We start from the raw sequence: 16,682 nt of genomic DNA on the forward strand, positions 1-16,682 counted from the left end.
AAGGAAGGAAAATATATGGGCAGACTCCTTGAAAGATTCAACAAACACAATCCCGCGAATGGACATTGGACTGTTCAGTGGTGCAGGGCCCCTCCAGCAGATGGGATCATCCATGCATAGACATTTTTTGCCACTGAGGAAAATAAGCAATGCACACAGTTCTGCAGCAGAGCGGGCCAAGGACACCACTCCCTGGGAGATGCATTTCTCCTGTTCTGGAGCAAGGAACTGATATACATGTTTCTTCCATTTCCACTCATACCAATAGTTCTACGCAGCATCAGAGAGGAAACCGCAGATTGCATCTTCATCACTTCCTGGTGGCCTTAACAAGCCTGGTTCTCCACTCTGCTAGCTGTGGCCAAAGGTCAGCATCTACCTTTACCCAGCCATCCTGACCTACTTACCAGAGAGCAAGTACCCGTATGTAGACGTGAAGAGTCTTCATCTCACTCCTGGAGGATCACCAGCCGGTGATCTGAGACCAGGAGGTCCTGGGTGTCATCTTCACTGCCAGAAAACCTTTGACACAATGCTCCTACAGGGCAAAATGGGACACAGTTTACCATTTTTGTGACTTTCAAAGGGGCCAGCTCCAAAGAGGCCTCATTGGACTTCTTTCTTACCTTACATTTGAAAAAATTAAATCTTGCTGTTCCATTGTTGAACGTTTATCTTGCTGCAGTTGCGACCCACACTCCCCATGTTCATATTTTCTCTTTGAACCCTGTTAAAAAAATTTTCAAAGGACTGCTCTGCTTGTATCCCCCAGCTCCAAGGTTAGCCCCTTCATGGGTTCTTAAGTTGGTTCTCTCTGTGCTCATGCACAAAGCATTCGAGCTGATGGCTACATGCCCACTGAAATACTTGGCCATTAAAACATCATTCCTCTTAGCAATTATCTCCACCCTTTGAGTATCAGGGCTGACACCACCACCACCACCACCCCCACCACCCCCCACCTCCACGTTTCATATCCTTCCAACATGATAAGTTCCTACTCAGGCTGGACATTCGATACTATAAAATTTCTCAGGACATCTGCCTTCCAGTTTTCTTTCTTTCTTCCTCCTCCTTTTTTTAAATAAAGTTTTTTATTTTTTTGATAGAAAGTTGAGATAAAAACATAGTTAAGTCCAGACTTTCCAAGTTACAAATGATAGTACAAAATGCCAATACGAGGCCATCATATCACAAATCATCTGAATAACAGAGTAATAAAAATGTGTCTATGAAGTTTAAAGGAAAAACCCTCATGCAAAGAAAAGTAAAATAACAAAGACCAAAGGGAACAAAGAAATACAGCTAAAGTCAAAATTCTAAATAGAGATTAAGGTACCTAAGTATTTTAGTATGAAAACATAAATATAGATTACTATTGTGGTTGTCTCAATGTTAGTGTAAATTTGAGTATCTATTGGAGTCTATTAAGGTCTAAAGCATCTATGAAGGGGGGGAAACCCCAGTTAAGTTAAACTTGATCTTTTCCCATCCAGAAGATAACACCAATAGTTTTCCCTCAACATACATCTTCACTTTCCAATCCAGTTTAAAAAAAGATCTTGTAATGAACAATATCTCTGTACAGCAAATATTTACCCACAAAAAAAGAGAATTTTTTTAGCCCCAAGAGTTACTCTCAATCATCTCCTGTCCAGAAGACGATGTTACAGTCATAGACCTAGGCTTCTTGTCTACCCATGAAAAGATCTCATTAATCTCCATAGTAATAACCTGTAATAAGTGATGGAAAGATTTAATCTCTGGTTTTAAACCATATCCTCATGCATTAAGTCTCTCCATGGAAAAAATTCTCCTTGAATTTAGGAACCTGATTGTTTTGGTTATTAAAAGTATATTAAACATGTTAAAGTAATTTCTCATTTGTTAATCTTTCTTCAAGAACAGGCAAATGATAGACAAACCGTCTACCTTTCGGATATAACTAAGTGAAACTTCACAATCACGAATCCCTTTTCAGTATATTGCCACATAGTTTTTTCCGCGGGGATACCACCGATCCCTATCAGTCTTCTTTCACTCACCCTCTTCAGATGAGAAACGTGCTTGGCATACCCTGAATGTGAAATTTGCATTGTCCTTCTATCTTCATTGTACTCAACCATTTCATCAGTCCACCTCCTTGTTCATCTGCTATGCTGGGAGAAACCAAGGAAAACAAGTCTCCTGCCAGAGATTGTCAGCCTGGATCACATCTGCCATCAAACAGGCCTACACACTTGCTAAGAAGCCACTATTGGTACCCATTAGAATGCATTCTGCAAGGGCAGTGGTGACTTTTACGGCTTACCTCCATGGAATTCCATTAGATGCCATCTGTCGGGCAGCAATATGGAAAGGGCCCTTGTCCTTCGTGAGCTACTATGCTTTGGACACCAGATCAAGAGCCCATTCACAGTTTGGAGCAGCAATCCTCAACACAGTTTTTCAGTAGATGCCCACTTCTTCTGCTGTCCTGGTGAATAGCTCGCTAATCTCCAAAGTGTGGAGGACACTAGGACCACTAACAAGAAAGTCAGGTTGCTTACCTGTAACAGTAGTTCTTGTAGTGGTCCATTGTCCTTCACACTACCTTCCTCCTCCCCGCTGTAGCGGTCACCTACCTGTTATATATGATTGCAGCAGTCAGGGACTGAGGGAAGTAATCTGTGAGGGGCTATATGTGTGTCACCAAGGAGGCAGGGCTACCGCCTAAAAGCTTATAGCTTACAGCTCTAGAAGGTTCTGAGGTTCTGTCTGTGCAGGCACAGACATCCAAAGTGCCTGCAAGAACTACTGTTACAGGTAAGCAACCTGACCTTCTTTGTGTAAATTTCTAATTATCCAGCAGCATCTATTTTGTAGCTAAACTGAATGACAAAGGATGAATGAAGCAAAAGCAAGTTACAAGAGGGTTTGTGTGGTTTCTTACAGAGCTTAGTAGGTTCTTTTTGGGACTCGGCTATATTCTTGTCCTGCAACTTCTGGACTACTAGATGTTGGGAAATCTGTTTCACCCAAATTATTTTCATGCTATTCCTGTGTACTTAGAAGCAAACCCATTTAAATGAATGGAATTTGCTTCACAGTGGTGAGTTTCAAATGGGAATTTAATTACTTTTCACAGACATAGTCTGCTTTTTGTCCTGCTCTGAACTCTGCTATCTTATTAGTGTGAATTTTATAAGAATATACCACCTTAAGTGGTGCAGCGGCGAAATGCTTGACTAGCAAGCAGAAGGTTGCCAGTTCAAATCCCCACTGGTACTATATCAGGTAGCAGTGATATAGGAAGATGCTGAAAGGCATCATCTCATACTGCTCAGGAGGAAGCCATGGTAAACCCCTCCTGTATTCTACCAAAGAAAGCCACAGGGCTCTGTGGGCGCTAGGAGTTGAAATCGACTTGACGGCACACTTCACCTTTACCTTTACAGTTCATTCTAATAAAATTGATCTGCTAGGTCACTTTGGGGTCAAGTGCATGAAAAATATGTTATAGCCATGTGTCAGTGAAACTACTGTCAGAATACGTGAGTATTTAATTGGATTAGAGCCTCTCTTTCGCTCTCTCTCTCAGCAGAATAAGGTCACAATTCAGCCAAATTTGAGCATGTGAAGGCTGCAATCTTGTGCCCACGTACTTGGGAGTAAGTCCCATTGAACACAGTGAGACTTACTTCTGAATAAGCATGCATAGGATTGGCTGCACATCTCCTTTATTTCAGTGGCAGAGCATTAAACATGAGCTTAATTCTTAAATGAAGTTGAAGGGACAAAAAAATTGCTTAATTTTGACTGGACCATGCCCTTCTTAAAATGGGTATGGATAAAGTAGGAGTCCATATATAATCATGACCATTTCAAAAATCCTGGAAAAATGATTGAAAATATTTGCTCCTTTCTAAGAGATTCTAGCTTTTTCCTTCCTGAAAACAAAACAAAAAAATAGCATGTTGTAATTTTCAGAACATTTTTACTGTTCAGGATGCAAAATGTACTGCAAATGTGTGACATACGTACGTGTGTGTGTGAAGAAGTTTTGAATTACTGTGAAATGTTAAAGTGTAGAGGTTACTGACTTTTAATCTTCCCTTCCCCTAATCTTTCCAAGAACTATATGATACATCCACAAGTATGTGTTTTTCAGTAGAATTAACTTTAAATTTTTGTTTGGAAAAACAATCTTCATCTCGTATTGTGCTTCCATCAGTCCCTGCAGTATTTTCCACAAAGTAAGGGAGTAAGTCTCATTGAATATGGAAAAAATATGCTTCACATTGTCCTGCAAATCATTTCAACCTGTTTATGTGAAAGCAGAGGGCTGAAATATAACTTACAAAAAGAACTTTCAGTTTCCAACAAATGCATGTTATTCAAACTCTGCTCATTAAAAGTTATTGATAGAGATCTAAAGAGTTCCCATAGCACCCACAGTTCCCAACTGTATCCTTTATACCCTGGCTGATGATAAAAGTGGAAAGAGGGAAGTTGCTCTGTGCAAGCCTTTTAAAGGCAGAAGCCTATAACTCACCTTGATTTGTTCCTTTCTTGAACTTTGTGTAGGCAAACGACGGAAGTCTTCTCCCAAACCTCTTATTCTAAGTGAAGCTAAAAAGCAGTTAATGATCTACAGACTACCTCAGGTCCTCCGGCTGCACCTTAAACGATTCAGGTGAATTTGGGGGAGAGGGGAATGAGGGCTTGCCTTTCTATGTGAAATAGTGGCATGATTTGGATCATTACTGACCAATTTAATTAAGGCAGTTGTGTATATCCTCTTATTTTGAAGAGAAGTGTCAGGAAGCTTCATATCCTCTTTTGATTATCTGTCAAGAGTACTGCAAAACACAAATGAAGCCGCCGCTTGTAAATGAAAAAGGTTATCTTATTTACAGCAGGAGACATGTGCCGTGCTCACTGTTGAACAGTTCTGACAAAATACAGTCCATAGACTGTTTCCTCATCATGCATATTTGTATGTCTAAATGCAGTGCTCTTCTTGTAACTCCTATTGGTTATCCTTCTGATCTTGTCAGGGAATTCAAGCTTTTGTAAGCAGTTGTACATCCAAGTAGTTATGATCTTGCAGGGCAGTGGAGGTATTTCTTTTTCAAAGCTGGAAACAAAGCCCTCTAGTTTAATCCTGGAATATAGATGTTGGAGGAATCAGTTCAGCCAATTGACTAGGAGTGCCAACAGATATATCAGTGAAAGCTGTGATAACACAACTATTGCTGTCCGTGGATTTGGACTCACAGTGTGTTATGGTAGCAGCAGCTCCCAAGCATCTGTGTTATAGCTGAACTACTGTTTCCAATATATCTTATGATGTCTGTTAGACTGGTGAAATTGTGACCAGATGATTAAGCTGATAATTTAGCCATAGGATGATTATTCTGAAGTTCAGTAATGACATATTTGAACGTCAGGACTATTAACTGTTAGTGGTACCCCAAAGTAGGTTGCAGTATATTTCTAAAGGCTTGCATAATTCATTGGGGGGAAAGCTCCTCATAGTAGTATCAGTGTGACATATCTTCTGCTATGAAATTGGTGGTAAACAAGAGGCCCAGTTCTGCTGCTTCTAGGTTGAGCTTTTCCACAAAGTGCTTTTTGTTCTGGCATCTCCATCTCCTTGCAGATTCTGAATAGCCTCTTAAGACACGGTTTTATTAGATCCAGCTGTATAGTAGGCCCATCTATTAGCAGAAAAATCTCTTTGTAGTATTGATGCCCAAGAATGAAAATTATTTTCTTTTCCTGGACCAACTTATGTCCATAAATAGTATTGCCTTACACACACATTATGTTTCTGAAGGAGGAAGATAGCAGAAAATATCCTCCCCACTTTAGAAATGTATTTTTATTTGGCAAGGTAATCATTTTAGTCAACTTCCTTATTAGCATACTACTAGGTTTAGAGCTTTTCCAAATTGTTGGCAATAAATGTAAGAAAATGCATATGTTAAAATTTTCAAAATTCAGTTTTCAAAATTCATTGCATGGGATAAAAGTGTTGTAAAAATAATATTTTTACAACCCATGCTTTCTATAAAACAGGAAGGCCTGTAATGCATAGCATATGACCTGTTATATGAACTTTAGTAAATGTGAGAAACTATGCCATTTGAAAAGAATTTCAGCAGTTGCCACTACTCAAAACTTCAAAGTTCCTCAAGTTCTCTTTAATCACTTTGCTACAGATGTCAGCCCCTCTGCTATTTTTGTTTCTTTCTGTAAGTTCTTTTGATTGCATTTCTTTGTATTGCAGGTGGTCTGGACGTAATCACCGTGAGAAGATTGGGGTCCATGTCCTCTTTGACCAGGTATTAAACATGGAACCTTACTGCTGCAGGGACACTCTCTCCTCTCTTGACAAAGAGACCTTTGTCTATGACCTCTCGGCTGTGGTGATGCATCACGGGAAAGGGTTTGGCTCAGGACATTACACGGCATATTGCTACAACACGGAGGGAGGTGCGTGTGCCTTACTACAGGGGAAATTATAAATTGACTGCATCTTGAAGGTCTATCACTTTAAAAAAAGAGTGTGCTGCAATGTACTGTATAGCTCCATTTTCACAATGCATTCCTAGTTGTATATCTGCTAGTAGGAGCAGGGAACAGAAACTGCTATTTCCCCCTTTTCCTTCCTTCCTTCCTTCCTTCCTTCCTTCCTTCTGGTGCTTGTAGCCCTTTGGAATTGACTCTCTTGCTTGCTTTCTCTCTTTGCCTCACAACGTATTGAGCTAATCTGTTTTGCTTTTTCAATGAATTGATACTTGTGGTTCCCAAGGTGTAGAGCAAACTTGTTTAAACCAGAAAGTCACTATGAATTGAGAATATCCCCCCTCATTCCTTATTCTGAAATTGCTTGCATATGCCTTTTATAATGTTAGTGCGGCATTTCCCCAGAGGCAGAAATACAATTATTTGTTTTTAAACACTTATTGAAGATAACCCTATAAAATGAGGACGCTCATAGTGGCTGAGATCCAAAGAGCCCCTTTGGATAGGATTTGCCTAGTGGGTTTCCCCAACCCTTAGAACTTCTGCTCAGAGAATATAACAGACCCCCACAGCTTACCACAGATTGCTTTTGAGAGTCACCTCAGTTTCAATAGTGGTTTGTTGCATAGCATCAAGGTCTGCTGATTACGTAACACAGTCCCAGAGTCTCTTAGGTGCATGGAACTGGTTGCCTGCATGGAACTGGTTGTTTTGGATCTTGGCCTTTGCTTAGAAATACTACAGAAAATCACTGACTTGAATTGTCTTCCCAAAATTGCCCGGGATAGGTTCCCTATAAAGCAATCTAAAGAGTATTTTTTTAAAGTCCTACCATAACATATGGTGTTTTCTCTCCTTTTTAGGGTTTTGGGTCCACTGCAATGACTCCAAACTGAATGTATGTAGTGTGGAGGAGGTATGCAAAACCCAGGCCTACATTCTTTTTTATACTCAAAGAACTGTGCAGGGGAAAGCAAGTATCTCAGAAACACAACTTCAAGCTCAGGTGCCATCCAAACACAATGATAAAGACAGAAGACTGACACTCCCCTGAAAGGAAGCATTACTATCTCAATCAACTGGCTCATTTTTAAAAAGTCTTTGGAGTTCATTCATCTTGACAGATACAAATACTGCTGCAGGAATGATTTGGATCCACAGTCTGGAAATGTGGGCCTCCTACTGTGTGCAACTCTGTTCTATGAGATTGTAGCAGAACATCTATTTTTTTTAAAGACGGGTGTATTTGTAAACCCCTCCTTCCTCTAAACAAAACAAAGAGTAACAGCCTCCATTGTCTAGGATCATTTATCTTCTTTCAAAGAGAAATCTCATGTGGCATGGAAAAGTAGGTGCATCCATCCTTCTGTGTACAACCAGGAAACAAAAGCCATCAAACTGGCCATAAATATATTTATTCCTCAGAAATGAACAGGTACAGTAGAATCCCATTTAATCCTTCCTCTCTTGTTTTGGTGAATAGTTGTTGCACCTCGTGGTGTAAATAACATACCCAGTTATTATACCCCATCCATCTTTCTAACCCAGCATAATTTGGATAGATGGAGTTGTACTGTACTAAAACCTATGCTAAGATCTTTTTACGATTTTTACAAATGTGTTCACCACTCCTTCTTTGTTACTTTGTATAACCCTACTGAAAATGGACGTCCCCTTTTGCCCCCTGCAGTCATTCCAGTTTTTTGGAAATGATTTCAGCTCTTCTTGTCTGTCCAAAAAGCTGAAGAGTATGTCACCTGTTTCAATTTGAATCTGTGTTAGAAATGACAAGGACAACTTTTCTTCCTCTTCTTTACCCTATTTTAATTTTCAGCATCTGCTGATAAGCTAAAGGGTTCCACCCAGACTTGTGCAAGAGATCACGCAAGAGATCTTCCCCACCTCTCCTCCCCACTGAAAAGCTGAGGGTCGAGGATACCCTGAGGAATGGCATGGGATGTGGTACAAGAGGCTATAGTGGGAGGGAAGAATCCCTGGAAACTGGATGGAGGTGCTATCCTCTGCCCAGTCTCCCCTCCCACCCTCTTGCTGCAGCCCCCTCCTGAGGATCCCCCAACCCTCAGGAGCATTTGGGCAGGGTGGGGTGGGGTTGACTGTAGTGGGGATTGCAAAGAAGATCCCTTGCAGAAGCTTTGTTCCACTTGTGCAAGTTTGCAACCCAAAACTTAGGTTGTGCTCTCTGTCCTCTAACAGGGATTCCCAGATGTTGACTACAACTCCCAGAATCCCCAAGCAAAAGCCATTGCAGCTGGGGATTCTGGGAGTTGTAGTCAACAACATCTGGGAATTCCTGTTAGAAGGAACACTGCTCTCAATCCATATTTTCCCGTGTAATGATTGCAGTTATTTTGGAGTAGCCATGACCTTTGATAGCTTTCATTATGCATTGGCTATCTTGTGAATCCACCCAGTTTCACAGTTGAGGATTAGGTTTTCTGTATTAATGCGGGGTGAGGAGTCATCTGCTGCTATTGCAACATATCAACTCTTGTCCTAAGTGTAGTGCAACTTCAAGCAGAAAAGAAATGATCAGGTATGTAGCAGCTGTCACACAGATAAAGGATGATCAAGCCTTCACTAACCATGTTTTGAATATCTTTCCCTCTGAAATTACCATCACTCTAGCAAATTCTGCTTCCCATTGTTTTTGGTAGTGGGGTGAAGGGGGAGAGTTCAGGGTTTCATTTCAAAAGGGATTCTCCCAGCCTTGAATTACAATAGAGTGTATTCATCCTAATTCTCGTTTCCTACTCCCACTTCTTTCACTCTTACCTTGTTCACCCAGAACTTCAGAAACCCAATTTGTACTATGAGCTTGTGTGTTATCACCACAGCTTACCTAGGACACATGCACATAATCCCTTCAACAATATTTTAAAATATCAGTATGCTATCTATGGTGGCTAGGGTTACAGCTGTTGTTGACTTCTTTGATTACTACTATTGTAGCTCTAGCAGGGAAAGCATCCTTAGAAAACACAGATTTCTGTGCGACTGAACAACTTGCTGCTGTTGAACTCCAAAACAATGATTGGTAGCAAATCACAAAATTCCACATTGTTCACTTATGAGAAGTAAAGCACATGAAACATATATAATTTTTGCTAGGTTTGTAACTTGGCTTAGAGGGCTGCTTTCTTTTTTTTGGCGGGGGGGGGGCACCATTTTATCAAGAATTATAACCAGATCCCTAATTGTTCATAAGAAATGGACCAGCTTAAAAAAAAACTTGCAGAAATAGGTGCAGCCTCATTGCAAAGCTAATGGAGTTTGATTCTGACCCAGTTGCTAGAGCTGCTGAGCTTCATACAATATAGTACATCTAGTATTGCAGTTGTAATGATTAGATATTGGTGTTTTTCTGCCACTGCGATCTTTTTATGAGAGCAACACACATTACTCCAAGGAACATTTTTCAGAGAAGAGCACAGGCAATTTCACACAACCATCAGGCCCCAATGACTACTTGAAAGTCCTGCAGATGCTGGCTTCTGCTTATGGGCAGCTTGTCGGGAACACTCCTTGCCATACAGAGAATTCCGCTTTCAACATTCATTGGTAAATGCTGGGGAAAATAACTTTTTGCACTTGTTTGCCACAGCCAAATTCTAGCACAGTGGTGGGTACCCATAACCAACTTCACTTCAAAAAAATGGGCAGGGATCTGGGATGCACAGAATTTTCAAGTGCTTTCCTGGTGGCTACCATGAGCCCATCTTCCTAATTCTATCAGTCGCTTCATGGCAAAAGTCATTGGTAAAAGAAGGGAAGCTACAAAAATCTAAGGGCTTGTCCGGACAACAGCAGCTTCCTGCTATTGTACTAAACTGGAAAGGGAGAAGAAAGGTAGGATGAGGTGTTTGCACAAAGCTGCTGCTGACTAGGACTGTGCCACATGTTCTAATTCTACTAGGATCCTAACCTACTGTTTAGACTAGCCAGGACTGGCAAACTCTACATGTAGCTTACAAGGGTTGGGTGCACACAAAATTCGCACATCCGACATTCCAGAAAACCCTCCATCCTCAAGCATCTTTAATAATCAGTTCAGTTAATGAAGGTCAACTGTTATAGTCACTATCTGATAGCAGACATTATGATTAACCAGCTTACATGATGTGCAGTGTCACATCTCCTTAGCACTCTCCCCTCCCCTCCCCAAGGCTGTTGCAGACTTCTAAGTAGCCCTGATGCTGCTCTGAGCGAGTGGTTGTGCAGGCAGCAGTTGTGCACAACTGCAATTTTCCCTGTTCACTGCAATGAGGAAAACTCCGGTAGTGCTGCTTGTGCAACTGCTTGTTCCAAGCAGCATCGAGGCTGCTTAGAAGTTTGCAGAAGCCCCAGGGTGGAGCGTTACAGAAAGGTAACACTGCATATCACGTAAGCTGCTGTGGAAGCAGGTTTACTAATCGGCTTGCCAACTGACCAGAGGGCAGGGGGAAATGGCCTAATTGCTCATTAACAGCAACTTGTTGTATAGATGCCAGCAGGTACATAGCATTAGATTTCACCTGCTATTGTCTGCATATCAAGTTGCTATTAAAGGCACAGGAGCAGAACCTGGGAAAAATTGTTGGCAACTCTACTCTTCATATATTATTTTTATATTGATGAGTATTGTATCCATATTTGAGTTACAATAGGAACAACTCATACCCCCACCCCATCCCCCTGTATCAGTAGCCATGAATGCTTCATATTTCCCAAGCATATTTGGCCGGTAGTAGCCTCTCATGTGAAAAGTAGAATGCCATGAGATGTGGGAAAACATGCAGATTAAAATTACCTTGATAAGGAAGGAAGTAACTGTACTTTGAATTAAGCTTGCTGTTTCCAACACTGTGAGGTTTCTGTAATAATTAGCTTTTATTTGGAAGCGATAGCGTATAGCATTTTTTTATGCTCTTTCTTTTTATATCTGTCTACTGCAAGCAATGCTCTTGCTGTGCTGTACACTGTTTTAAAGTGTCCTGGTTGGCAGAAAATGTAATTACAGTTGACTCTTCCTGATAGTTTTGTATCTTGCCATTATAATGGAAGCCTGACAGTAAGAAATTGGATAGCATGTCTTCCCATGTTAACTTTCCTTGCCACATTCAACTTTTATGTTTGTGTATATGTTAAATGAAGGCTAATAGATCATCCCTGATCCTGACAACATTATCACTGAGCAGTTCATCCAAGTCTCCGTATGCTTAGTATGGACCACAAACACATCCACAGCTGTTAATCCATGGAAGTAATTCCATTCACCTTAAGGCTTCAGCCAAAAAGCATGCTTACTAGGAAGCAAGCCCCATTGAGACTTATTTCTGAGTTAATGTGTTTGAGATCAGGCTGTAAACCTACACACAAGAGTAAAGTGCATTTTACTTCAACTACATTTTAAAAGCAACAACTTCTCTCTCCCTGGAAACTGGATGGAGGCTCTCTCTCCTCTGCCTGGTTTCCAGTCTCCCACTCTTCTGCTGCAGCCTACTCCCGAGGATCCTGCAACCCTTAGGAGCAGCTGGGGGTGGGTTTGGGACTGCTGTTCTATGCATATAACAAAAACTCATCACAAAAAATCAGGCTGGGTGGAGAGCAATTAAATACAGTACGCACTGTTCATGAAAATGAGTCTAAGGTAGCAAAGGATTTATTAATTCGATGTAATTATTAGAGGTCTCTGCAGTCTGTGAAAGTGCAAACAACCACTGTCCAAAACTATGGAATAGTGACTAACTTCTCATCCAGCTTTTTGGAGCACTTTTCATTATTTCTCGCTCTCTCTCTCCCACTGAAGACAAAACTACACATTATCCTTGATGCAGGAGTGCCATAAAAATGGCATCCCCTTGTTTAATTATCTCCTTCCTCCCATTACCTGTAGGTACCTATATTGTGACATAATCACATTGGTCAAAGTGTATGTGTAGCAAAGGAAGCATGTGTGCATTTTCTACATTCCAGAGTAAAGTAGCGTGAGTGCTCAGGTGGAAAAAAGGATTTTTGCTAATCTCTCCTTCCCTCTGAAGTGCTCGGGGACAAAAAGTATGTCCCTGAGGACTGCATGACCATCAGGAACTTATTATTGGTAGTCACAGAGTGCTTCAGAGGAGAAGGGAGATTGGAGAAAATCACTTTTGGCATAAGCACCGATGCTGCTTTATTCTGGAACACAGCAAATATGCACTGCTTCTTTTGCTGCAAATGCACTTCATTAGTCAGGATGTCAGCCAGTGTGTATTTCCTTGTCCCCAACAGTGAGAAGTTGCATGTGACGATGTCATAAGATGGATGTGCCTAAATGTTGCTGGTGCAGAAGAAGCTGACACGGGGATAATGGCTGACATACTGCACAACATTCTGTATGACTTGCCGAAATGTGTGCACAGTTGTGCAAGAGTGCTCTTGTGTAAAACACAATAATTGTGCAAACACAGTTGCATGATGGTACGCCACACATTTCATTACAAGGCATGGTGAACACTGCACATTATGTCAAACATATTTCATCCTGAATCTCTGCAGCTGGACAGAGGGGGCATCTTTGAGAACCATCCTCGTGTTTATCAAAATAAAGCCACAGGAGTACACAGACCCATTTATTCATTTGTGCTTATATATGGCATTTTAAAATATAATTTCAACCAGCATCATCTAATTACTTTGAATGTGTGGGGAAAGGAAAATAATTTAATGGAATCCTCTTATATTTGAGGCCTGCTGCAAGAGTTGGGAAAATATTAACTGATTTTACAAAGTGAGTAAGTGAATTAGAACATTGTCCCAACAAACTACTCTATTGTGCAGATTTTTTTAAAATTACATTCATATTAGAAGTACGTCTTTGTCCACTTCAGGGAAACCATAACATACCCACAAGTTAAAATGTACAAATAAAATTGGTGTTAAATGTGTCCTATGGACTCACTCACAGGGAGACCTTTGAAAGCATACATATTGTCTCCTTGATATAGAGAAGGCCTCATTCTGATTGTAAAGTTCCATTAGATTCTGAATATGCTTTGTGTGCCAGGTATGTCTGATGAGAGAAAAAATGAGCAAGTTTTGAATGTCTGCAAAATACCCCCAACATGTTCCAGCAGTATTGCCGATTGAAAGTAATTTGTATGAGTGGAATCAGAGTTGGGATGGGATTAGTTCTGCCTACCGATAAAGCTTTGTGAACAATTTTTTTAAAGATGAAAACAATTGGTGCCTTGTATCTAATTACATTTTGCATGGGACACATGTTTTAAGTTTCCCCCCTTCCCAGATCTGTACTTTACTTTACAATACTTGAGTAGCATTGGCTTTTTTACACTTCATATCTGTATGTCAATGGGAAAAATGGTTCCTACCAGCAATTTGATGTATTTTACTGTGTCTAAAGACTGTATTTCTAATAATGCAGATTATTTGCTCAAAGTAGATAATTTTGGGTTTTTTGTGTTAAATCTTTGTCAGTGAACTTTTTCAAATTAGGATAACTCCTCTCTAAGCAAGTACTTCATAACTGTGATGTAAAAGGTAAGAAGGCCTGGAGCCACCTATTGACACAGCAGTTTGGAAAGGCTTTTAAATTACTGACTGGTGCCTTGCAACAACCACTGTTTTCTTCTACCCTATATAGTACTGCTTGCCTAGATTCCCAATTAGAGGAGCAAACATTGCATCGTCATGCAGCATTGCACATGCATGTACTCAAGACGTCTAGTTGCTTAGAAATGAAATCTCTGTATGGAAAGGTGCTTAACTGAGATTCCAGCACCTACTGCATACTGCTTCTTCCAGATATCAGATCTAGCCTCTAGTCTAATAACGAATATTGTTCTCCTTAAAGATAGCTCAAGGTGATGAGACATGGTCACTGCTGCATTGTTTTAATATGCATATTCTGACGGAAGTCTCAGAAGGCCCAAGACTGATTGGCTACTTCTAATGCAGGATGCATTAGAATTCTGTAACAAAATGCTGTGTCAAAGGTGTAGTCTGAAGTGTGATCTTCAAATTCAGTTCAGCCAGAGCATGGCAGAGGGAAATTCTAGATATACCAATGAAGGTAAAGCAAAGTACTGTGTTGCATATTGTGGAACTGTATTTGCAGAACATTTCTGCTCTCCTTTGTAATCGCCACTTGAGAATGTGCAGGTATATCAACTGAAATATTGCAAGGGAAGCTAGAGCTGCCAAGTTTTAAAAGTATTGATAAAGTAGGAGATTTGGTAGCCATAGCTTCTCTTTCCCATTTTAGCCTGTTCTCCTTCCCCTTCTCTATAGTAGGGTGTCTCTCAGTACTGCAGGCAAGAAAGGAACAGGTGTGGAAAGACCCACCATCTATACTTTTAAACATAAAAATGCTCATTTCCAGGGCTGCAATCTAGCAACCCTGACAAGCAGTGTCTCTTGCAACTTTTATTCTCTTCACAATTTTAATCCCATCTTTTAAAACGCAAAATCAACTGAAGTAGATTTATGGGGAAACGGAATAATTAGAATAACTGAATATAGACTTGGCACCACCGATTGCCAGCTATTCTACATTAGAGGTAAGAACTATTGCAGGGTTTCTTAATTTTGGTCCCCCAGATGTTGATGGACTACAACTCCCATCATCCCCAGCCATGTCCATTGTGGCTAGGGATGATGGGAGTTGCAGTCCATCAACATCTGGGGGACCAAGGTTAAAAACCCCTGATCTATTGTGTATTTGGGGAGTCCAGCATGCAGAACCTTTGTGGAACAGGCTTTATCACCTTATTCAGAGTTTCACTGCTACATAAAATTGATGGAATGAACTATTTTGTGGTCAGTGGGTACAGCTACTATCCAGTTCCCTTGAGAATTGTACAATTAATTACATTCTTAAATATCACAACTGTCACTGCTGAAACCACCACCAGCTGCCGCCGCCAAGTGTGCTGGGAAGTAAGAGACAACCATTAAGCAGCACTTTGGGGGACTCAACACCCTTTGTTATTGCCTCAGTGCCCACCATTGAGGCACATGATCTGCTAGAGTAACACTCTGCAGGCAGACAGCTCTGACCTCGCAGCCTCTGCCACCCACTAATAGCTGATCCCTCTCCATCACTGTACACTGCCCAGCAGTGGTAGCCTTTTACTTCCCAGCACACCCCCTTGCTAGCCACCAGTGACAGAAACATCCCCCAAAACAGACAAGGAGCATGAACGGGCTTCTTCTGGCCTCTAATACCAAGTCTGGAATAAGACATTTTACCTTATTGAACCACAGAATTTCAGGAATTTTTAGCTTTTGCTTGGTGCTACTTTCAGAGGCATTAATAGAAACTAGGATTAAGTGCAGCTGAACTTCATTTAACTCCCAATTCAACGAAGACTGCTAAGCATGGTTTGCATTAAAAACCACATACCCAGAAGCAAGCTACACTGAAGTCAGGGGAATTTATCTTCATTCACAACAATCAATACTGTATTAGGGTGCTGGTCTGAAAACAAAAATTATATGCTGCCATTTGCTTTTCGAGCAGTTTAGTGGAGTCACTTATCTTTAATGTGCTCCGAAAGTACATAAATGAGATTTTCAGAATTTAATGTGAACAAAGTTAGTTCAGTAGATTCCTTCTGAAGACCATCTTACAATAATGCTGTCATTCCTATTACACAGTGAAATGTTCTGTGTAGAGAGGTGCTACATTACTTTTCAAGAGTGCTACCAAGCCACCTGTTATACTCAGTTACTCTAGTTACTATGTCTGTGTCTTTTAGGTCAATCTTAAATACACATTTAAGGCTACTAATAGCTTGCAGGGGTGCTTTAAGGGAAAGCTGCCTGCAGTTAGGCTTTTGGCTACTGCTGTGGTGTTAATTACTTCAGGTGACTCAAACCACCCTCTGTAAATGGATACAGCTAGGATTGTGATGGAGAATAGATCATTAGTGGTTCTACCAACCCAGTGCATAAGTGTTTTTGAAAGGCAGCTAATCTTTATTTACTGAACCAAGTTTTTAATGGTTTATAAGTACAACTCACCAGGAGCTGCATAATAAACTGGAACAAAGTTGCAGGTTGGGTTTTTCTGTTAAAGCTATGAAAAAATGCAAGTTTTGCTCTAATTGTGTAATCTTATGTTCTTTCTGCCCAAAATTTGGATGAATACCATCCTAGCAAGACTAATGCTA

General features: G+C 40.6%; 1 protein-coding gene across 9 annotated transcripts in view; it reads left to right on the forward strand.

The window, feature by feature from the left end:
• Positions 1–13,976, forward strand: part of USP49 (ubiquitin specific peptidase 49) — a 90,309-nt gene extending 76,333 nt beyond the window's left edge. For 8 of the 9 annotated variants that reach the window (XM_053246179.1, XM_053246178.1, XM_053246175.1 and 5 more), the window contains exons 5-7: positions 4,567–4,675; positions 6,275–6,480; positions 7,377–13,976. In XM_053246179.1, the coding sequence (XP_053102154.1) occupies positions 4,567–4,675; positions 6,275–6,480; positions 7,377–7,567 (506 nt within the window). In that variant the 3' untranslated portion in view covers positions 7,568–13,976. The remainder of the gene's footprint in view (positions 1–4,566; positions 4,676–6,274; positions 6,481–7,376) is intronic. The other variant, XM_053246183.1, reaches the window with a different exon arrangement.
• Positions 13,977–16,682: the final 2,706 nt, after the last annotated feature.

The sequence above is a fragment of the Hemicordylus capensis genome, chromosome 4 (genome assembly GCF_027244095.1).
Source record: "Hemicordylus capensis ecotype Gifberg chromosome 4, rHemCap1.1.pri, whole genome shotgun sequence".
NCBI lineage: Eukaryota > Metazoa > Chordata > Lepidosauria > Squamata > Cordylidae > Hemicordylus > Hemicordylus capensis.